The 23,635-nt window shown below is 41.2% G+C and overlaps 1 protein-coding gene across 2 annotated transcripts in view; it reads right to left on the bottom strand.

The window, feature by feature from the left end:
* The window catches only part of CLIC4 (chloride intracellular channel 4), a 95,040-nt gene extending 73,602 nt beyond the window's left edge, over positions 1-21,438 (bottom strand). Inside the window, exon 1 of one of the 2 annotated variants that reach the window (XM_057544363.1) lies at positions 21,176-21,438. In XM_057544363.1, coding sequence (XP_057400346.1) covers positions 21,176-21,247 — 72 coding nt within the window. In that variant the 5' untranslated portion in view covers positions 21,248-21,438. Of the gene's footprint in view, positions 1-20,640; positions 20,662-21,175 lie in introns of those variants that run through there. The other variant, XM_057544424.1, reaches the window with a different exon arrangement.
* Positions 21,439-23,635: the final 2,197 nt, after the last annotated feature.

Below are 23,635 nucleotides of genomic sequence, written 5' to 3'. Positions count from 1 at the left end.
CAGTGGTGGAGAGTCTGTCTTCCAATGCAGGGGACGTGGGTTCGATCCCTGGTCGGGGAACCAAGATCCCACAGGCCGCAGGGCAAGTAAGCCAGTGTGCCTCAACTAGAGAGCCCGCATGCTGCAAACTACAGAGCCCACACACCCTGGAGCCCGCGCACCACAACTAGAGAGAGAAAACCCACAAGCCACAACTAGAGAGAAGCCCACATGCCCCAACGAAAGATCCCGCATGCCTCAACAAAGATCCTGCGTGCCTCAACGAAGATCCCGCATGCCTCAATGAAGACCTGATGCAGCCAAAAAAAAAACAATTGCATGATATGGTTATGCACAGAAAATTGGCTATAAAGATACACATTACAGCACTGGGGGGTTTTTTCTTAAGCTATTTATTTATTTATTTATTTTTGCAGTTTTTTTTTTTTTTAAATTGAAGTACAGCTAATTTACAATATTGTGTTAGTTTCAGGTGTACAGCAAAGTGATTCAGTTATATATATATATCAATATTTCAGATTATTTTCCATTATAGAATATTACAAGATATTGAATATAGTTCCCTGTGCTATACAGTAAATCCTTGTTGCTTATCTATTTTATATATAGTAGTGTACATATGTTAATCCCATACTCCACCCCTCCCTTTCTCCTTTGGTAACTATAGATTTGTTTTCTATGTCTACAAGTCTGTTTCTGTTTTGTAATATATAGATTCATTTGTACTATTTTTTAGATTTCACATAAAGTGATAGCATATAATATTTGTCTTTCTCTGTCTGACTTAGTTCACTTAGTATGATAATCTCTAGGTCCATCCATGTTGCTGCAAATGGCAGTATTTCATTCTTTTTTATGGCTGAGTAATATTCCACTGTGTGTGTGTTTGTGTACCACATCTTTGTAAACCAATCGTCTGTTGATGGGCACTTGGATTGTTTCCATGTCCTGGCTGTTGTAAATAGTGCTGCTATGAACACTGGGATGCACGTTATCTTTCCAAATTAGAGTGTTCACCTTTTTCAGTTATATGCCCAAGAGTGGGTGGGATTGCTGGATCATATGGTAGTTCTATTCTTAGTTTTGTTGTTTTTTTTAAATAAATTTATTTACTTATTTATATTTATTTTTGGCTGTGTTGGGTCTTCGTTTCTGTGCAAGGGCTTTCTCTAGTTGTGACGAGAGGGGGCCACTCTTCATCGCGGTGCGCGGGCCTCTCACTGTCGCGGCCTCTCCTGTTGCTGAGCACAGGCTCCAGACGCGCAGGCTCAGTAGTTGTGGCTCACGGGCTCAGTTGCTCCGCGGCATGTGGGATCTTCCCAGACCAGGGCTCGAACCCGTGTCTCCTGCATTGGCAGGCAGATTCTCAACCACTGCGCCACCAGGGAAGCCCTATTCTTAGTTTTTTAAGGAACCTCATACTGTTTTCCATAGTAGCTGCACCAATTTACATTCCCACCAACAGTGTAGGAGGGTTCCCTTTTCTCCATACTCTCCAGCATTTATTATTTGTAGACTTTTTGATGACAGTCATTCTTACTGGTTTGAGGTGATACCTCATTGTAGTTTTGACTTGCATTTCTCTAATAATTAGCAATGTTGAGCATCTTTTCATGTGCTCATTACACTACAGTATTATGTTTTTTAATTTAATTTTTATTTTATATTGGAGTATAGTTGATTTACAGTGTTGTGTTAGTTTCAGAGGTAAGCAAAGTGATTCAGTTACACATATACATATATCCATTCTTTTTCAGATTCTTTTCTCATATAGGTTATTACAGAACATTGAATAGAGTTCCCTGTGCTAAACAGTAGGTCCTTGTTGATTATTTTATATACAGTAGTGTGTATCTGTTAATCCCAAACTCCTAATTTATCCCTCCCCCCTACCTTTCCCTTTTGGTAATCATAAATTTGTTTACAAAGCTGGCGAGTCTGTTTCTGTTTTGTAAATAAGTTCATTTGTATCATTTTTTTAGATTCCACATATAAGTTATGTCATATGATATTTGTCTTTCTCTGACTTACTTCATTTAGTATGATAATCTCTAGGCCCATCCATCCATAATGCAAAGGACATTATTTCATTCCTTTATATGGCTGAGTAATATTCCATTGTATATATGTACCACATCTTCTTTATCCATTCCTCTGTTGATGGACATTTAGGATGCTTCCATGTCTTGGCTATTGTAAATAGTGCTGCAATGAACACTGGGGTGCATGTATCTTCTCGAATGATGGTTTTCTCCAGATATATGCCCAGGAGTGGGATTGCTGGATCATATGGTAACTCTATTTTTAGCTTTTTAAGGAACCTTCATACTGTTCTCCATAGTGATTGTACCAATTTACATTACTACCCTATAGTGTAGGAGGGTTCCTTTTTCCCCACACCCTCTCCAGCATTTATTATTTGTAGACTTTTTATTTTTTTATTTTTTTTGGTCACACCACGCGGCATTGAGGATCTTAGTTCCCCGACCAGAGATTGAACCCATGCCCCCTGCAGTGGAAGCACAGAGTCTTAACCACTGGACTCCGCCAGGGAAGTCCCTATTTGTAGACTTTTTGATGATAGCCATTCTAACCAGTTTGAAGTGATACCTCATTGTAGTTTTTTTTTTTTTTTTTTTTTTTTTTTGGTTTCTTAATTTTTATTTATTTATTTATTTATTTATTTATTTATTTTTGGCTGTGCTGGGTCTTTGGTTCGTGCGAGGGCTTTCTCCAGTTGCGGCAAGTGGGGGCCACTCTTCATCGCGGTGCGGGGACCGCTCTTCATCGCGGTGCGCGGGCCTTTCACCATCGCGGCCCCTCCCGTCGCGGGGTACAGGCTCCAGAAGCGCAGGCTCAGCAGCCGTGGCTCACGGGCCCAGCCGCTCCGCGGCACGTGGGATCCTCCCAGACCAGGGCCCGAACCCGCGTCCCCTGCATTAGCAGGCAGATTCTCAACCACTGCGCCACCAGGGAAGCCCTCATTGTAGTTTTGATTTGCATTTCTCTAATAACTAGCGATGTTGAGCATCTTTTCATGTGCTCATTACACTACAGTATTATTTAATAGCTAAATTTTGGACCTCTAAATGACTAAGAACAAAGGATTAATAACAACAATAAGCAATGCAAAACTGAAGTCATAAAAATGCTATAGAATATTTTAATATAAAATACTCACACACAATAAACATATGAATGAATGATTCTTTGGTATTTTATTTTGGAGTATCTATGTTTAACTTTTCATTAGGGCTTCCCTGGTGGCGCAGTGGTTGAGAGTCTGCCTGCCAATGCAGGGGACACAGGTTCGAGCCCTTGTCTGGGAAGATCCCACATGCCGCGGAGCGACTAGGCCCATAAGCCACAATTGCTGAGCCTGCGCGTCTGGAGCCTGTGCTCCACAACAAGAGAGGCCGCGATAGTGAGAGGCCCACGCACCGCGATGAAGAGTGGCCCCCACTTGCCGCAACTAGAGAAAGCCCTCGCACAGAAATGAAGACCCAACACAGCCATAAATAAATAAATACATAAATAAATAAATAAATTTTTTAAAAAAATTTTTCATTAAAACATATTACAAAATAAGTTTCTTTTAAAACTATATACTCAACAACATATTGCAGCTGTGAAAAGTTACTTACCATTTCAATGCACAGGTGTCTTAAATATGATAAAGGCAAATTTTAACTTAAAACAGTGCTTTATTTGTTTTATTTTAGACATAAAATATTTATCTTTCAGGTAGTTCATCTGGAAATACAGTATCTTTCTGGTAAAATAATTTGCTCTTGAAAAATTTTTAATTTCTCTGGCAAACTGCTCCCATTATCACTGATAAATTTCATTGGCTCCATTTATATTTTTTTCTAATAAACTACTTCCAATTATGAAAATTTAATTATCTGGACCTGATTTTGAAATCTCTATTTCTTTTGTGCTCTCACAAAAAAGAAAAAGAAGAAAGAAAGAAAAAGAAAAAGAAGACAAAACAAAGAAATAAAAAACAAGAAAAACATTCTTGATAATAATGGACTCTCAGCTTTAGCTACAGTCCAGAAAGAGCTGCTGAGGCAGATGTTCTAAGATGGCAGAGTCCAATCTGGGGCCTAAACACCCAAGACTCAGGCTACTTTGGGTACATAAAATAAATCCGGACTAGAGTGTTCATCACTTCTAAGAAACACACCCACTTTACAGATGAGAACAACAACTTAAACCTGATCTTTCAGTTATATAATTTGAAGATTCTTGACCTCTAAACCAATCTGTTATTAAGTTTAGATCAATGGCTATCTATCTAGTGAGCAGCTTAGTCATAAAACCTAAATTACAAGTCTCAAATTCAATAACTGAACACTATTTTTATTTCTGGTATTTTACTATGAGTTAATATAGAACACAATACCAGAAACAGACTTAATACTCTCTTACTCGCTTCTATTCCCAGACTACACATACCAATTTGTCCCAAAACGTTAATAGATACTTACTGAATTGATGAGTTATCTCCTATGTGACAAGATTTGTGTTAGGTGAGAAATAAAAGATGAAGAAAATAATCCCTGACCCTGATCTCCTGGAATTCACATTCTAACTGGAACAATGATATGAAGAAAAATGATTCAGATGAGTGGCAGAACATGCAACCGCACAACGTGCTCCAGACAGATGGTAGGAAGGGTTAGCTCTGCTGAGGAAGCACAAAGATCAGAGAAGGATTCAGAAGATAGCTGAACTAAACCTTGGAGGGCATTTGGTTTCATGAACTAAAACCCTTGAAATATGTTAAGATAAACTTTTTACAGAGTTAGTTGTATTTTTAAATATTTCTAATAAAGATATGCTATAAAGGTAGATCATTCTTCTCTTCAGCAGCACAGTACATTGCTAAGTGCCTGAATGTTTTGGCATGCCTGCAAAGGGCTCTGAGAAGGAGCACAAGAGCTGCAAACATTTATTGTGGGTAAGAATGCTTTGGGGGGACTTTTAAAAGTCCTTATTGAGAAGGACCTGTGCTTCTGGCCAGAAACAGGAGATTTCTTCATTCTGTTCTACTACGATACCTGTACTAACCAACCAATCAGAAGAATCCTATTACTACCTGGCCACACTGAGATCTGACTTAATGGTTAAACACCAAATAAACCAAGAAGATACTAAGTAAAACAGATGACAGCAAGACAAGAGTCTAGCCTCACAGTAAAAATATGTGTGAAAAAGACTTAAGGGTAAAACGAACTAAACAAACAAACAAACAAAAGATAGAGATAGGAAAATAACAAGAGAGTCAAGAAACTAAAATATTTATTACACGCCCTCAAAAAGAGGCTTAAGCGGGAGTTCCCTGGTGGCCTAGTGGTTAGGATTCCAGGCTTTCACTACCATGGCCGGGATTCAATCCCTGGTCACGGAACAGAGATCCGCAAGACCCGCAGCGCAGCCAAAAAAAAAAAAAAGAGGCATAAGTAACTATTCCTTACACACAAAGCAGAATATTTTAAATTTATGTTTGCTTAAAGGAAGATTCCTTATAAAAAAAAATTTTTAAGGGACATGGAAGGCAGACCATAGGACTAATCAGTTTGGTAACCTTTTAGTGAGCCAAAAGTTAAAAAACAAAACAAAACAAAAAAATTAAAGAAAAAAACCCAGATCCAAAAGCACTGGCTGATCTCATTAGCTCTGCTTAAGAAACTTTATAGATGTGACTTCACTCCTGGAATACACATCTATATTTAGTTTATACCTAATATGGATAAAGTCCTGAACTAACAGCCATTTCCTCTCTCCACAAAAAGAAACTTCCTTGCTTTTTTTCTGTCAACAATGCAAAGATTAGTGTAGGCTCCTCTGAAGGGAGAGGTTAAAAAAAAAAAAAAAAGAACAGGAAAACTAAAACTAACAATTTAATACATTTTTTTTGTTAAACTTGGGACTGTTTGACACTTCTAAATTGGAAAACAATCCTAAAATCAAATATGTGATGTTCAAGTCAAGTCCCTCAACAAGTTTATAAATAAACCCTTAAAGTACTTTTAAAAATACTAATTAACCAGGCCCCCAAAATGCAAAGAGATGAGGTAATGGAAAGTTTACAGTTTCCTTTCAAATTTAACCAAGAGAACTGGAAGCACCAAACTCATTTAACAACCATCTAGGCTCACTGGTTGTTAGTGTTTTCGAAATATTCTTAAACATTCTCTGAATTCTTTCTTTTTTATTTTTCAGGGTGACTGAAAACAGCAAATAGTGAAAATAAAACTCTGTTCTGTAAAAATTCAAGTTTCAAACAGAGAAAAAGAATATAAACAAATAAAAATGCTCTTAGTGGTTAAGAGTCAGTCTCTCTGAATCACAAAGACCTTGGTATGAATCCTAGTACTGCTACGTACCAGCCCTGTGAGCACACACAAGAAATGACCTAAACCTCATGTGTAAAACAGTACTGATAGTTCCTATTTCTGAGTTTATATGAGGATTAAATTACATAACATATGTAAAGGGCTTGGCACACTGTGCCTGAACCACAGTAAGCACTTGATGCTACCTATTATCTTACAACTATTACTCTGACTTTAATAGGAAAACAAAAACCTACTGCTCATTTTTATACACCAGTGTACTCTATCTTATATAGGAATAAATTAAGTAGTTTCAAAAAGCTTATAACATTATAAAATGAAGGATTTTAAAGTCACTTTATGATCCTTACATCATCTATCAATTACAGCCATGCCAAAGTTTATCATAAAAATCAAGGAACAGTGAAATGTAGTAGCACAGGGAGCTAAGTGAAACCTATATATATGCCAAGATCCATAAGTCAAAAGTACTTCTGCAGAACCACTAGATCCTATATGTTTTAGATTATCCCTCTTTATTTCTTTTGTGCTCTCACAAAAAAGAAAAAGAAGAAAGAAAGAAAAAGAAAAAGAAGACAAAACAAAGAAATAAAAAACAAGAAAAACACTCTTGATAATAATGGACTCTCAGCTTTAGCTACAGTCCAGAAAGAGCTGCTGAGGCAGATGTTCTAAGATGGCAGAGTCCAATCTGACTGTCCTTTAGTTACCTAACAAGTGTCAACAGGATCATGGTTCACTGAAGTTAATTCAGGAATAAGTTCAGGTCTAATCTTGGACTTTTTTTTGTACTAAACCTGCTCTTCTGATAAACAATGGAAAGTTCCCCACCTATTTGTAATGGCAGCCTGGCAGATGCTTCTCACAGTAACATCCTGGAGGTTGAAAGCATATATGTTAAACATACAAACTATCCATGGGCAGTCTTAACTCAGCATTCCCAAAGGTCCACGGGATAACAAGCAAACAATGCTTACTGTGTCAGCCACTAAGTGCTTTTCTCATATTAACTCTTTTAATTTTCACAAAAACCCAAGAAGTAAATACTATTACCCCAGTGGAGACACTAAGGCACAAAGGGAGAACTAGGGTTGAAACAGTCTACATTGCTCCAGAACCTATGCTCTTAACCACTACCCTACAGCAACAATGTAACACAAAGATCCAGTCTTCCAAATGACACCTCAATTGCCTACTTGAAGTATTAATTCTAATTATCTTCAATTCTGAAATAGACTATTTCAGTGCCTACATAAGGAATACAAATGATACTTCAAGTCTACAATCATCCTCTGGGTCTGACTTTGGGATCTCGAATCTCAAATATTACACAGGACAGAAAGAACCTTTACAAGCAACACTGAGGCAACACCATAATCTAGCACACGGGTCCCTGATGAGTCATCAGGAGAATGACAGCAACTCTTGGGGCTTGTGGGCTGTCAAACCACAAACTTAGGGCCAGAACACAGCTGTGGACTCTCCCTTCAATCTTCTTTATTTTGCAAGGAAAAAAAGGTAACTGTTCATTTCAATCTAAAGTAACAATGATTTTGAGGCTCTAAATCAAAACTGCAAATATGAACTGAGCCCAGTGATTTGCATTCTACTCCCAACTTATTTCTCTGGCTTCTCTATATGAAGATTTCTGTGAATTTAACAGGCATCTGCTTTTCCCCAATAATGTGATCTTTTATTTCTTCTTTTCCCCCCAGTCTCCTCTGGAATCAACCCTGTTCAAGGGAAGAGGACCAAAAAAAAGCTTCTGTATATTCCTTCAGCAAATATTTTCTGGAAGAACAATCAAATGAGTTAATACATGTAATGCAGTAGACAGTGCCTGGCACATAGAAAGCACCTTGTAAATATTTATATTAGTTCAATTAAGTATGAAATACTCTTCTGTATTTCTAACTCATGTATTTGGAAAATGCAACAGAAAAAAAGTCAGTGAGATTAAGCGTCTATTCTAAATGTACACAAACCAGATCTTCCTTGCAGTAAAAAGTCCTCCCAGTCAGTGAATTATGATGATTCTCATGGGAAATATTTTCCCCTTTAATATGATGGTGTAAGTGTTCCTTCCTACATTATAGCTCTTACAGCTGATACTTTTTTTTTTCTTAAAGTCTTCCCTTGACATGTGTCCCCTTCTACCTACCAACCTGTCTCTTCTACACACCCAAGTTTCTTGTTAGAATTTGGCTTTACTCATTGACCCCACTCTCTTACTTCCTCTTCACTCTTCCACCCACTTTATTATGGCTTCCCCACCACCACTCCACCAAAGCTGTTACTACTAAGGTTACCGATGACTTCCAGGCTGATAAAGCAAATACACACTCATCTGACTTGACACAACTGGTCGCTTCCTCCTTACAAACTTCTCCTAGTTTCCTTGGTACCTTGCTCTCATAGTTTTCCTCTTCCCACTACTGCTTGATTGCAACTCCTCCTAGTTCTCCTTTTCCAGATTCTCTATTATACAACCCCTTAAGTGTTGTGAGTTCCTCAGAACTTGGTCCTGGGCATTCTCCCTATTCTTCACTCCTCCACAGAATGATCTCACACACTTTAAATACCACATAAACAAACAAACAAATAAAATATGTCTACACACACACTCACACACACACACGCACTCAAGTCCCAAATCTCCCTACTCTGCCTAGACTTCTTTCTGAGCATCAGGTCTGTACATCCAGCTTGCTACTAGACATCTCCACTTGACATCTCGGTCATCTCACACTCATTAAGTCAAAAACAACACTGTCTGCTCCTCCTCCATCTCAATAAAAGGCACCTCTATCAACCAGTGATTCTACTAAAATACCCAAGTCATTTTTCACACTTCTCTCTTTCTCAGAACTCCTTTTTCAGTATCTTCCTATGTACTCCACTTCCAAAATTCATCTCAAATCCATTCTCTTCTCTCCATCACCATCCTAATCCAAACCACCACCATCGTCTTTCTCCATCACAACAGCCTGCAAGTAGTGTTCCTTGTTTCCACTCTTGCCTCTCTTCATTTTCCACAGAACGGCTGGACTACTCATCCTAAAATGCAGATCAAATCATGACACTCCCTTTGAGAACTGCCTTTTTACTAAGGATAAAACTCACATGACGGGACTTCCCTGGTGACGCAGTGGTTAAGAATCCACTTGCTAATGCAAGGCACATGGGTTCGATCCCTGGTCCAGGAAGATCCCACACGCCGCGCAGCAACTAAGCCCATGCGCCACAACTACTGAGCCTGTGCTCTAGAGCCTGCGAGCCACAACTACTGAGCCCATGCACCACAACTACTGAAGCCCGCGTGCCTAGAGCCTGTGCTCTGCAACAAGAGAAGCCACTGCAATGAGAAGCCCGCATACCGCAACATAGAGTAGCCCCTGCTCGCCGCAACTAGAGAAAGCCCGTGCGCAGCAATGAAGACCCAACGCAGCCAAAAATAAATAAATAAAATAAATTTATATTAAAAAAACCTCACATGACACACAAGAACCTCCATGATGTAGCCTGTCTATTCCTCACTCTACACCTCAGTCTTGTTCGCTCTGTTCCAGCCAAGCTCTCAATTTGTTGAATACTTCCAGCCTGTACATATGCCAATTCCTCCAGCCTAGAATGCTCTTCCTCTCATTCTTCCCCTAATTACTATTCATCCTACAAGTCATTTTCTCAAAGAAGTCCCCATTAAGCTTCCATCTAAATTGAATTTCCTGTCATTCTTTCTCAAGACACCCTGTTCTTGTCCTTAATGTAATTATATACTATATTTGTGTATTTTTTTAACATATGCCTCTCTCACTAGACAACAGGTTCCATGAGGTCTTAAAATATTCAAATTTAACACATCACAAACTAAACTCCTGATCTCCCCATCAGAACTAGCCCTTCCCAAAGGCTTCCCCATCTCAGTTAATGGCAACTCCATCATTCTAGTTGTTCAGAACAAAAATCTCAGAATCATCTTTGACTTCTCCTTCTTTCACGGTCCACATCCAATCCATCAGGAAATCCTGTGATCTCCATCTTAGAAATATATCCAGAATTAGACTACTTCTCACCTCAGTCCAAGCCACCATCATTTCTTGCCTGAATTACTAAGCAGCCTCCTATTTAGCCTCCCTGATTCTGCCCTCACCTCCCTATGCTACTTTCTGCAAGGCTACAGACTCAACAGAATGTCCTGTTAAATCGAAAAGAGCACACCCCCCTATCATTCTCTATACTCCTTACCCTATTTCATTTTTCTTCATAGCACTTTTCACTAGTAGACATACATTTATTTTTTGCCTTCCCCAACTGAATATGAATGCCATAATGTTCTTTGATGTATCCAAGTCCCTAGAAACAGTGCTTCAATATTTGTTAAACAATTGAATGAAAAAAGAACGAATACTATTCTGGCAGGCAGAAATTGAAGGTAGGGGGAGAGGCTGGCAAAGCCAAAGATATTTCAAATGAAAGAAACAAGAGCAAAAATCTTCCATGAAGGCAGAGTAGTACAGGGCATGTTGAAGACCAATCTGCCTAGAACATGAGGTATATTTGCAGCTGCAGTGGGGGAAAAGACTGAAAACACAAGTCAGGATCATGATCTGAAAGACTATGAATATGAATGCTAGATCATGGAGTTTGTATCTAATTCAATAAACAACTAGAGAAAGTAGGATCCATTTAAGATTTATGGCAAGAAGTATCACAGTTTTATTTTAGACAAAATTACAGAATATAACACAACTAATTATTGAGGGAAAGGATAAAAGTTTCTTCAAACTGATAATATACAATACTTGGTAGATTCAGTAATACTAACTACCCTTCATCTGTTAGAATACAACATAAACATTTCACTCATCTCTAAGTCAATTATGTCATGTAGGTTGCCACATAAATCATTTCTTAAGGTCTTAATTCAACTGGACTTTAAAAAGCACGTGAGACAAAAAGTCACTGTATTACAAGGGAAAAAGCCATCATCAACCATGGCTCATTTACTCATCCTCTGTCCATTAAGCTGTTCTGTGAGCTCCTTGAAGACAAGGGAACCTGTTCTTATTTCTTTCCCTCTCCAGCACTTAGTGCATGGAAAGCATTCAATATTTGCTTCTATAATGATCCCTATACTGTACTCGACTGTTCCTAGACAAAGATTGCATCTTATATCCTCCAACTATAAAATGGGCATATCTCACCTACTAGACAGTTATTGAAGGGGAAAATTAATGCTAAACAATATTTTGACTTTTCAAAACAGATTTCTCCTAAAGAGCACAAAGGAGGGCCTACCTTCAAACCATTTAATCAGTATCTATACTATGAGCAATTCTAGGTGTTGGCAGATTTCACAACATAAAAGCTTCCCTTCTTCAAGCAAAGATCAAACAGGGTAAATGTTCTTTTAGTGCCATTAGGAAGGTAAATCCAACCTGAGTTTCTCTGATAAAACCTAAATAAAGTAAATTTTCTTTAAACCAACTCACTTAACTCAATACATGTTACATACTAGATTGGGCTTCACTGTGCATTCTTCCAAGAATTCTGCTGTCATGAAGAACATTAAAATATTATACATAAAATGTCATCAATAATTCATGCAAGTTTATGAATAAGATTAGGACGCATAACAAAATAGCAACAGCAGTCATTTCAAGAAAAAGGGAATATACATAGTTTTTATTTTATGGTGCTTTTCTGTGTTCTAAGTTGTCTACGGTAAACAAGTGTTGCTTTTATAACTGGAAAAAAAACACTTTTTTAAAGCACAATACATACAAATGAATATACTAGGAAGCAGAAGGAAAATGACATTACTTTTCAAATTTAGGGCCAATATTTAAACTAAAACAGACTAAGGTTAGATACTATTTATTCTGAGTCACTTTTTTTAGGTACATTTGCAATCAAGGGTCCTGCTGACAACTACAAAATATAAGTAAAGTCCATGTTATTGATGGCTAGCAACAGTTTTTACTTGATTTAATGAAGAATCAAAAAGCCCTCGACATTTTTAAATCAAAAATTTAGATTCCTGTGTTAACTAAAATATTCTGTAACTTAGAAGATCAAATAATACAAAACTTCACACTCTTCATAAGTTTATGTCTCTGCAAATTTTTCAGTTAAGTCTTGCGCATATGTATATTCAAAGCCAAAATTTCATTTAAGTCTAACCATCTTCTTTTCTCTCGATTAGTCTATGTAGTCTGGTCTCACCACTCTTCCATTTCCCTACATAGCACAACGGCCTGATTCGGTTGTCTTTAGCTTTTAATGAACTTTCACTCTAGCAATCTACCACCTGGTCTCCACCTCCATAATAAAGCAACTGGTTGTTAGCTGAGGAAAACATGCACAGAACTCACATATTCTTAAAAAAGTACTTAATTACTTCAGCTTTCATCTAATTGTTTGTCTTTGTATTCTCCAATGTTTGTTCAGATTCTCCTTTTTCCTTCTCTCACACATACAAATAAATAGCTATGCTGCATGATGGCAAAATTCAATACTTAAATTATTACAGATGATTGACGTTTTTACTATTCTATTATAATGAAAACTTAATCATTTTCACAAAAATGAATTATTTCACCTGTAAAGTTGGAAGTAATAATTTTATTACCAAAAAAATGTAAAAAACCTGTTACACCTTTGCTTAAAGTCACACTGTATTTCAGCTCTAAGCAAAGCAAAAAAAAAAAAAAATCTACAGAACAAAATCTATGCTCTGAGGGTCAATACATGGCCCTGGTTCTAATATTGTTACTCCTTCAAAATATTTTTTTTTAATTTATTTGTTTTATTTATTCATTTTTCGCTGCATTGGATCTTCGTTGTGGTACACGGGCTTCTCATTGCAGTGGCTTCTCTTGTTGCAGAGCACGGGCTGTAGGCACACGGGCTTCAGTAGTTATGGCTCGCAGGCTCTAGAGCACAGGCTCAGTAGTTGTGGCGCATGGGCTTAGTTGCTCCGTGGCATGTGGAATCTTCCCGGACCAGGGCTCAAACCCATGTCCCCTGCATTGGCAGGCGGATTCTTAACCGCTGCACCACCAGGGAAGCCCTCTTCAAAATACTGATATTAAAATATAAAAGACTCCTAGGTCATCTTTGGCACAACTTTCAAATATAGTCTCATTTATCTACATAAGTTGTTATTTTCATAAATTTAGACTAATACAGTCTCCTGGTTTTATATTTTAAATAAAGGAAAATAACAGAAACCAAACAAGGCTAACTGATATTCCTTATACCATTTCTTGGTACTGAGCACTGACAGATAAAAGTCAGGTCTCCAAAAAGACAAAAGGATTAAAACTTCCAGAGAATTCACAAACCGATGCCCTGAATTAAGTTTAGATTTCTGTTAAATCATACTTGGACAGTTTGTAATCACGACCTTAATGTTATTTTCCTTCAGAAACTCCCTTTCCATTTTCTACAGGAACCTATACAATGGGCAAACCTATCCTAACTTACTCCCCTACTTAATCAAAATCTTAATTCATGCCTTAATCACACTTCCCATCCTGGCTAACAAATTTCCCTTTAATAGACTCACTAATTCCCTATTCACGAGACATTAGAACACTGAGGCTCCACAGTGCCAATGAAACAGGAAGTGGGAAAGTCTTGCTCACCATCCTTTTACCAGCTTCCAGGCATCTCTGTAAGCATCCTTCCAAACCAGCTCAGATTTTTAGTGACAGCCAGGTCCTCCGCATTGCCTCTTTCCTATTATTATTCCTACCGTTAGGTTTTTTTATTTTTTTTTAATCGACGTATAGTTGATTTACAATGTCGTGTTAGTTTCAGGTGTACAGCACAGTAATTCAGTTTTATACACACACACACATTCTTTTTCAGATTCTTTTCCTTTATAGGTTATTACGAAATATGGAGTATAGTTCCCTGTGCTATACAGCAGGTCCTTGTTGGTTATCTCCTTTATATATAGTAGTGTGTATATGTTAATCCCAACTCCTAATTTATCCCTCCCACCCACCCGCCCCTTACCGTTAGACTTTTCATGTGTTCAGTCACCTTGTCTCAGAATCCTCCCATCTCTTACCCATTTTGGGACCCTTTCTCTCAGAATTTTACATTTAACCAAAATTATCACCTTGGCCTTTGCTCAGAGGGGCACTGTTAGGTCTTCAAGAACAGCTCAGACAAAACATAATAAGAATAGAGTTCCCATTAACTTCACATTTTTACATTCATTTCTAGCTCCTGAATTTTCCCCTATGGAAACCTCAAATGAATGTCAAACCAATTCATCCAAGGTAACACTGTCTTGATGTTGAGTTAGTTTTTGTTCAATTATTAAAACAAAGTTCTCAGCATCATTGCCTATAGAAAATGTATTTCATCTGTCTGTGTTTTAAAAAAAAACCTGCCCTCAAAACAAAATATAAAGAACTCCCGAGCTTCCCTGGTGGCACAGTGGTTAAGAATCTGCCTGCAAGTGCAGGGCACACGGGTTCGAGCCCTGGGCCGGGAAGATCCCACATGCTGCGGAGCAACTATGCCCATGCACCACAGCTTCCGAGCCTGCGCTCTAGAGCCCGCAAGCCACAACTACTGAGCCCACGCGCGACAACTACTGAAGTCCACGCGCCTAGAGCCTGTGCTCTGAAACAAGAGAAGCCACCGCAATGAGAAGGCCGCGCACCTCAACAAAGAGTAGCCCCCACTCGCCGCAACTAGAGAAAGCCCGTGTGCAGCAATGAAGACCCAACGCAGCCAAAACTAAATAAATTAAAAAAATTAATTAAAAAAAAAAAAGAACTCCCATTTTATACTGTAAAAAAACAGCTGAGAGTTTGCCCATCTGTACAATCCATTTGCACCTTCCCAAATGCTGCTGGGAAGTTGTTGAATAGACAGCAATCCAAAAAGTAGGGGAGTGTTGGGAGAACAAACAAGACTAAAAGTTAGGTTTTAAAAGTCTCATTCTCGGGGCTTCCCTGGTGGCGCAGTGGTTGAGAATCTGCCTGCTAATGCAGGGGACACGGGTTCGAGCCCTGGTCTGGGAAGATCCCACATGCCACGGAGCAGCTGGGCCCGTGAGCCACAATTGCTGAGCCTGCGCGTCTGGAGCCTGTGCCCCGCGACGGGAGGGGCCGCGATAGAGAAAGGCCCGCGCACCGCGATGAAGAGTGGCCCCCGCTTGCCGCAACTGGAGAAAGCCCTCGCACGAACCGAAGACCCAACACAGCCAAAAATAAATAAATAAATAAATAAATAAATAAATAAGAAAATTCTTTAAAAAAAAAAAAAAAAAAAAAGACAGTATAAAAGTCTCATTCTCAACTTTTAAATAACTTCTCTCCCTGGCACTATGGGTTTGAATCATTGCTGGGTCCTTCTTCTTCAAAAGTATCATCTGTCTACTGTTTCCTGGCATAACGAGTTTACGAATGATGTCAAAACTAATATTCCCATTCTTGGCTATTCCCAATTCACTTATTCCAGCCACTTTTTCAAGGTCAAGTTAAAGCTTACTTCCATCTTTCCCCACATGTCCTGGCCCAACTTAATGTGAACCACACTTGACTCGTTAAGCATGTACCATCCTGTATTGTTTTCTTTCCAATAAAATTTATAAACCTAAAGGTAGAAAATGTTTAATAATTTCTTATATCTCCCATAGTACCTAACTCAGTATTAGGCACTTCCTTCATGCCAACAAATGCTTTAAATCACAGATAATAAGATGGAAGTGACTTTAACGATCATGTAGCCCAAACCTTTCTTCTATACCTTGCCTGTATGAATTACGCTCGACACTCAGAATGCCACCATTTAGAACAATGGTTCCTAATCCCCCAAAAAAAGACTCATATAGAATTTTAAATGTAATTTCAATGATTTACAGAATCCCCTGAATTCTATTAAGGAAGCCCACATTTAAGAATAATATACTATTGGAGGGGGCACTTCCCTAGTGGTCCAGTGGTTAAGAATCTGCCTTCCAGTGCAGGGGATGTGGGTTTGATCTCTGGTCAGGGAACTAGGATCCCACATGCCGCGGGGCAACTAAGCCCGCACGCAGCAACTACTGAGCCCTCGGGCCACAACTAGAAAGCCCTCATGCTGCAACTACAGAGCCCATGCGCCACAACTAAAGAGAAGCCCGCACGCCGCAAGGAAGAGCCCACGTGCTGCAATTAAGACCCGACGCAGCCAAATAAATAAATAAATAAATATTTTTTTTAAAAAAAAGAATAATATACTTTTGGGAATTCCCTGGAAGTCCAGTGGTTAGGACTCTGCATTTTCACTGCCAAGGGCCTGGGTTCAATCCCTGGTTGGGGAACTAAGATCCTGCAAAGCCACACTGTATGGCTGAAAAAAAAGAATATACTATCATCAACAACAAAAATAGGTGTCTACTGCGTGCCAAGCACTATTCCTAATACTTACATAGAGTGATATATGGTTAGATCACATTTCCCAGCACTCCTTGCAGTTAGACAAAACCATGTGATTAAAGTTCTCCCCACTGGAGTATGAAAGGAAGTGACAGGTAGAAGTTCTGGGCTGGGGGCCTTGACATGAGCCTCCTCCATACTCTTCACCTCCCACTGCTGCAACCAGGGCTTCTCAGCAACCAGCTTTGCCAACTGTGAGGAGGACAATGCTATGGGGGTTGGTGGAAAAAGAAGCTGGAAAGACTTTGGTCCCTAAATGACTCTAAGGAGAAAAGCCACCAACATCTAGAACACCCTCCCTGGGTTGCTAAGTGAGAAAGGAAATAAGCTTCCATTTTGTCTGAACCACTGTTTGGGGCACATTACAGTATTTCTTACAGAAGCTTAGACTACCCTAATAAATACACATAGATCACCAGTTAATCCCCTCGGCAACCCTATAAAATTGTGTTATTATTATTATCCTGATATTAGAGGTCAAGAAACTGAGGTACTGAGAACTTAAGAAACTTCCCTGACACACTACTAGAAGCCAGATTCAAGCCAAGAAGTCTGGCTCCAGGGTCCACACACATTAAAAATCCTGCCAAATATCTCAAAAGAAGCATTCTTATGTGTTAAGCCACTCTGCACCAGATTAACTTTTTACACCACCCCAATTCTAACAGTTTAGAGATGACTGCCAACAGTGAGTGTCCCAATGCAAAATGGCATGCCAACAACTTTAAATTCCAACCAATAAAACTAAACTCTGCAAAGGGACTCCTCCTAAACCAAAATCAGAAATATCATCACATCATACCAAAGATTCTAGTGGGGGCTGGGGGGACGGCAGCAGTGTCAATAGGAGTTAGGCATATACAAGGAAAGGAAAAATCCAAAAATTCAGTCTCTTCTCAACTTCTCTCATTTTGTTGTTCAACACAATATTGACTTCTACCCAATACAGAATCTTGGCTTCCAAATTCTGAACATAACCATGAAGAAATATTGGTGGAAAATACATGGCAGATACATGAAAAGATCAGAAGTACCAAAAAAATGGAGGGGAAAAAAGATAGATAAAACCACACAGAGTCTTGGAGGCTGGAGGCTAGGCAAAGTTGAACAAATGAAGGACCAAGGTTTGAGACTCAGACTACCAGGCTCTAATAAGTAAGTAGCTCTCAATTCCGAAGCATGCCAGACGCATATATTAACACCAAAATGCTCAGAAAGAAGGAAACAATCTCATTTCAACTATCTGGTACCCTCTTTGGTACCAACTCAGAACAATATTCAGACCTTAACCTCAAGGAACTTACTGCCTATCTAGCAGGGGAGATGTGCATACAAATAACTATATACAAAATGACACACAACTAGCATTTATTTACTTACTGTGTACTAGACACTGTTCTAAGCTTATTATCACCACATATATTAACTAATTTAATCCCATGAGGTTGGTCTATTAATATCCCACCTATGCAGATGAGGCAGAGAGGTTTATGTGTCCTGGGACACACAATTAGTAAGTGGACAAATTGGATTAGAAACCCGGCAGCAGATAAGAGACCTTATGACCTTGCTAAAGGGTTTGAACTTCACCTTATTAATCAGTGGTCCCCAAGTGGGGCTGGTGTATCAAAATATATACATCTACTAGGCCTCTCAGGGTAGGGAAAGAGGGCATTCTAACTCTTGAGGATGACTGCCTTTGTAAGCCTCTTCTACTATTGGGAGGGTACCCTATCCTATAGGTGTTGGGGTAAACAAACAAAAATGGAGCCCTGCTGTTATACAAGTAACGAGGATCCACTGGGCTCATGGACAGACAACTCCAAAAACAATACTCACAAGGAAAGAAATGTAGCTGTGAGTCCAGTCACACTAGTTGGGAAGGTCCTAGCCTATTTCTGTTCAATTTAATGCTACCTAAACAGGTAGCACTTTTACACTCATTTCCTTTAAGTGTAGATAATAGTTTTCTGCTACAAACTCAGATATCTCTTAGCAGAATAATTAACACTGTTTAACACACCACACTGGACAACCACAGCCTCTGCCCTTTCAGTGCTTTCAAAATAATTGTATTTACAAGGGGATTTTCCCTCATTTGCATTTCCCACACATAGATTTTGGAAATCAAGAACACTCTTTACTACAATTTACCTGGCCCCTTTTTCCCCTTTGAAACAGTTATCCTGATTTACATCAGTATAAAGTTTTACCTATGCCAAACCACAGGACAGCAGAAAACATTTCATCTCTTACTCCACAAAGGAGGAAAACAAGTCTCAGAGAGGGAAAACAACTTGCCCAGGTTAAACCAGCCAGTGAGTGCAGAACTGTGACTTGAACCTGGTTCTCTGCCAACAAGCCCAGTGACAAAGGCTTACAACTAGTGATAAGCAGGATGCTTTTAGGTGGCTCACAAACACTTTTTCTTTTAATAGTTATGCACACACACACACACACAATAGTTATGTACATAAGAAATATAGTCACCACACCTAATCCACAGTTTCACAGGTATTGCTTAGGGCAATGTGTTTATGTTTTTTAAAAAACGGGCTGAATTTAGTAAATAATAATACCAATTCAACACATATATGGAAAACTAAGAAGGGGTATGCAAGTGACTCAAGTTTGGGAAACACCTCTCTCCTTCTAGCAAAAGTTAAATTAATAGTAAGTAGGGCATTAAGCATTGATCTCCTTGTCTCTAATTCATATACTTTATTTCTTTTTCTTGTCTTATTGTATTGGCTAGACCTCCAGTACAATGCTGAAAAGAAGCCATTACTGATAGTACCCTTATCTGACACTAAACTTAATGATACTTCTAAAGTAACATGTTTAAGTAACATGTTTTTTAGGTGTTTAGTAGATACACTATTTTTGAATTTATGGAAATTCATTCCTATTCCTGGCTCAGTGAAATTTTTTGAACATTTACCTCTGACCCACTCTTCTCCCTTCTCCACGCTGTCTCCCACTCCTCTTCCTTTTTCTTATTTCAGGTTTCTTCCTACATTCCCTGCATCTCAAAGTACTATATCTGCCGCTCGAAGCAACTGAGAGACTCGTTGAAGATATTCTGGGGTTCTATACCTGTCTGTTGTTTCAGTTCCCTGAATCAAAATGTTTCTAAAACTGATAACTGAAAGAAAATCCTAAAACAAACACTGTTTCCATCACTTGCAGATCATTTCTTCTTTCCATGTCTCAAACACACCCTTCAGTGTCTCCCGTTCTTTAAAATAAAAACTCAGGAAAAAAACAACAAAATTGTTCTGGATTTCTGTTAAACTCTCCAATTCAGAGCCTGGTTCTGAAAGAGCCTGCTTAAGTAAGTGACTAAGAAAGAAAATCTCGAGGATTTTAAAGAAGTCTTGAGGGAGGCAGTTGAATCCAGATGTTCATAACTTCTATCTTTCTCCTTTGCTAAAACGAAAAATATTAAAGAAAAAAGGAAAGGGCTAGAGGTAGTACTTGTCTACAAATATGGTAGTTTCAGGATATATAAACTGAAAAGACCAGAAGGGAAAAATCAACCCTTTAAAGCCCAAGCAAGTGAGGAGTTCTTTCCCTCATCAGTTTTTCTTTCAAAACAAAAGGGCACACACAATCTTTCCCGAGGCAGCAACACCGAGGGGAGCAGCCAAAATGTTGCATCATACAAAACACTCGCGCTTGAGAAACAAGAAAATCAGATGGTGGTAAAATAACTAAGGCAGAAAAACCCAAGTTGGGAATCTCGGTCTTTTCCTGAGGCCCAAGAATGTCTGCTCTTTTTTAAAAAATTGTTTCAGATGGAATCGAAAATTAAAGTTACAATTTCCTACCAGCCGGGAGCGAAACGCTCAGAAAGCGTTCAAAGAAGTTCAGCTCATCAGCTCACGACGGGCTCGAGGCTTCGCCTCCCGGGCTGGGGGTGAACTTGGGAGAGCCGAGGGCTGGGGTGGGGTGAGGTGAGGTCGGGCGTCCGGGCGGTGGCGGGGGAGAGGGGGTGACAGGACCCACCCCTGCCCGGGTCCCAGGGGCACCCGGGGGGAGGGGGGCAGCTAGTCCCACCCGGACGCGGGACGACGGTGCGGCGTCCGCCGAGGCCAGGGCGGCGGGAGGCGGTGCTCCCCCGTCCAGCAGTGCTGTCTTTCTGGGGTCCCGGTCCCACTCCGGCTCCCTCGACGGGCCTCGGCGGCGGGAAGGCGCGGGTGGCCGAAGACAATGGCCCGGGGGCGCGGGAGCAGCGCTCCCCCTCGGCCCGGGCGCGGGGCGCCGCGCGGGGGCGCTGCGGCTGAGAAGCGCCCAGGGACGCCGCCCCCCGCGGCCGGGCGAGCGCCGGGGGCTCGGCGGGGTGGGACGGCGGCGAGCGCTCACCTTGACGAAGAGCTCGATGATGGGTTCTTTGTCCTCCTCCTTCAACCCGTTCAGCGGCACCGACAACGCCATGGCCGGTTCGGCTGGGCTCCGCGGACGGCGGCAGCTGCTTCTGCTCCGGGGCTGCTCTAGCTACGGGCTCCTGCCGCGTTGCGCCTCCCTGGACAGTCCCGGCGTCTAACTCGCCTCAGCCTCGGCGCCTCAGGGTCCGTTCCTCAGCACCGCCCCACGCCCAGCTCACCACTCTTGAGTGAGCCGCAGCCCCAGCCGTTTCAAGTCGCTGGGCGGGGTACCGGGGGCGGGGCCTCGTTTGGGGGCGGGGCCAAAGCTCGGCGTCTCCGGACTCCCGGGAGGAAAGAGGACAGCCGGGGCTCGGGGGCGTGGCCTCGGGTGAGGGAGGTGGGCGGACTGCTCTGGCTCCTTGAGGCAGCTAAGGCGGCTTGACTTAGGCTCGGGGAGCGGCCTTGGTGGGGACCGAAAGAAGCCAAGGCTTGGGCGGGCGGTGGGCGGGACTCTGAGCCTCGCGTCCAGTGGAGACGGAAGGGAGAGTCCCCCGGGAACCAGCGCCTGACACCGCCTCCCGCCGAAGCGCGGGCGCGTCCTCGCAGCTGCTGCTGGCGCTGTGCCAGGTGACCTCAGCTTTCCGTCGCCTGGAGAGGCGAGAAGGCGCCTCCCGCCCTCTCCCCCGCTGCAGCCCCCAGGACTCATCGCCCTTTCCCGTAGCAGTCGCCTCCCCAACGCCCTGTGTTACGCGGAGCTACCTTTTCCCTTTTGGGAAAGTTTTCATCCCCTTAGAAACACCGTTTTTTCCCTCCTCTGACTTCTTCATTTTCCCGTTTGACTCTCCCGTTACTTCTGTCTTGGGAGCCAGCGTATTCACAAATATTTATGAGGCCCTACAGTGTTCCAGGCCCCCGGTGATAAACGGCACGGACGCGATCCCTCTCCTCTGAGAGCCTACAGTCTTGAACGGCAAGCCCAGTGCCTGAAGGCTACAACGAACTGCCAAGCCGTTGTCCATACGGTTCCCCTTTCCTGGCGTGATTTCTTTCCCCATTCACCTGGCAAACCTGAGTGTGCATCAGAATCACCTGGGTGCTACACCCAGACCTGCTTTACCCAATTCTCTGATTCTCCTCCGGTGGGGAAGGGAGAAATTCACATTTTAACAAGCACCAGGACTTTTTTTTTTCACTATTACTTGGTACTGTTGCTCTAAATCTACCTACACTTTCAATCTTAGTCAATGAATACATTTGGCTGATTAACAACAGAGTCTACTGTTTGCTAAAGATAGCACCAGGAAGTTTTTGATGTAGGTGGTCCTCAAACTGGAAAAACTGTACTGGGGTTTGAAGCCGCTGAGGACAGGGGCTGTGATACTTTGAGCCAGGCACCGGGTCTGGCTTTGCTACTGTTGATTGCCTGGGGCAAATGTCACTCCCTCTGGAAACAGTTACTTGTCCCTTCTTCTGACTTTCGGTAATACATGACTCAGCTACTCCTCCTCGCCTTCCAGTTTAAGTTGAAGGCTGAGTCCTGAGAGGGCCAGCCCTCGGTTTGTCTTTCCACGTCCTCAGTACATAGCACATATCAGAACGTTTGAACAAACTGAAGGTATGCGTGAAAATACAGTGAAACCTGCAGTTTCTCCCTCTCCCAGTCTATGGCAAGTTGCTCAAATATTCTTGCAGGGACTCTGTTAAAGAAGCATCCTACCCCAGAGCACATGCTCTGGAGTCAGACTAAGTCCTGAAACTGCAAGATCCTGAAATCCCTAAGCTTCAGTTTCATTCTCTAGATGGGCGGGTGGGACTGTTACTGGTCCGTGCCTTACCACATGTCCTGCTCAGTCAGTGATAGCTGTTATCACTGCACTGGGCCTGTACTGTCCCTGTCCAACCCTGTAGGCTAGGATGGCATCATATTCAACTGTCTCCAAGACCAGCTTGTTTGTTGGAAAGAAGTAAACGCCAGGAGGCTGTCCCCTAGATGGGGACTTGAACCAAAAAACAAAACAAACAAACAAAAACAAAACTGAAGTGTCTGGCTGGACTCTGAACTAAATCCAGTGTTCGTTTTTCATGGAATCAGGAAAGTGAACCAAAGTTCCCTTCCAGTCTCTCCCTGCCTGAAAAGAAACCAAAATAGTGAACCAGTTCAAAGCAGATTCAGGTCTAAAACGATCAAATGGAACCTCAGAGATGGCCTCAGACTGGCCCTGAGGCAAAGGAATATTTCAAGGTGGTCCTGTTTTCGGAGGTGTGCCCGAGGTTTATCAAATTCAATTTGAATCAGAGAATATTACCTGCAGTGTCTGTTGATGGCCCCATGCTGGCCTCACAGCACCAGGATATGGAGATGACCAAGGCCTGGAAGGATGAGCAAGCCAAGGTTTTTTAGGCCTTATTGACTCAGATCCTGACTGAGAGAAAGCCAGTGACATTCTCCTTCACAGAG

The sequence above is a fragment of the Balaenoptera acutorostrata genome, chromosome 1, assembly GCF_949987535.1.
Source record: "Balaenoptera acutorostrata chromosome 1, mBalAcu1.1, whole genome shotgun sequence".
Lineage (NCBI taxonomy): Eukaryota > Metazoa > Chordata > Mammalia > Artiodactyla > Balaenopteridae > Balaenoptera > Balaenoptera acutorostrata.
Note: the sequence above shows the minus strand (reverse complement) of the source record. Positions and strands in the feature narration are given on the sequence as shown.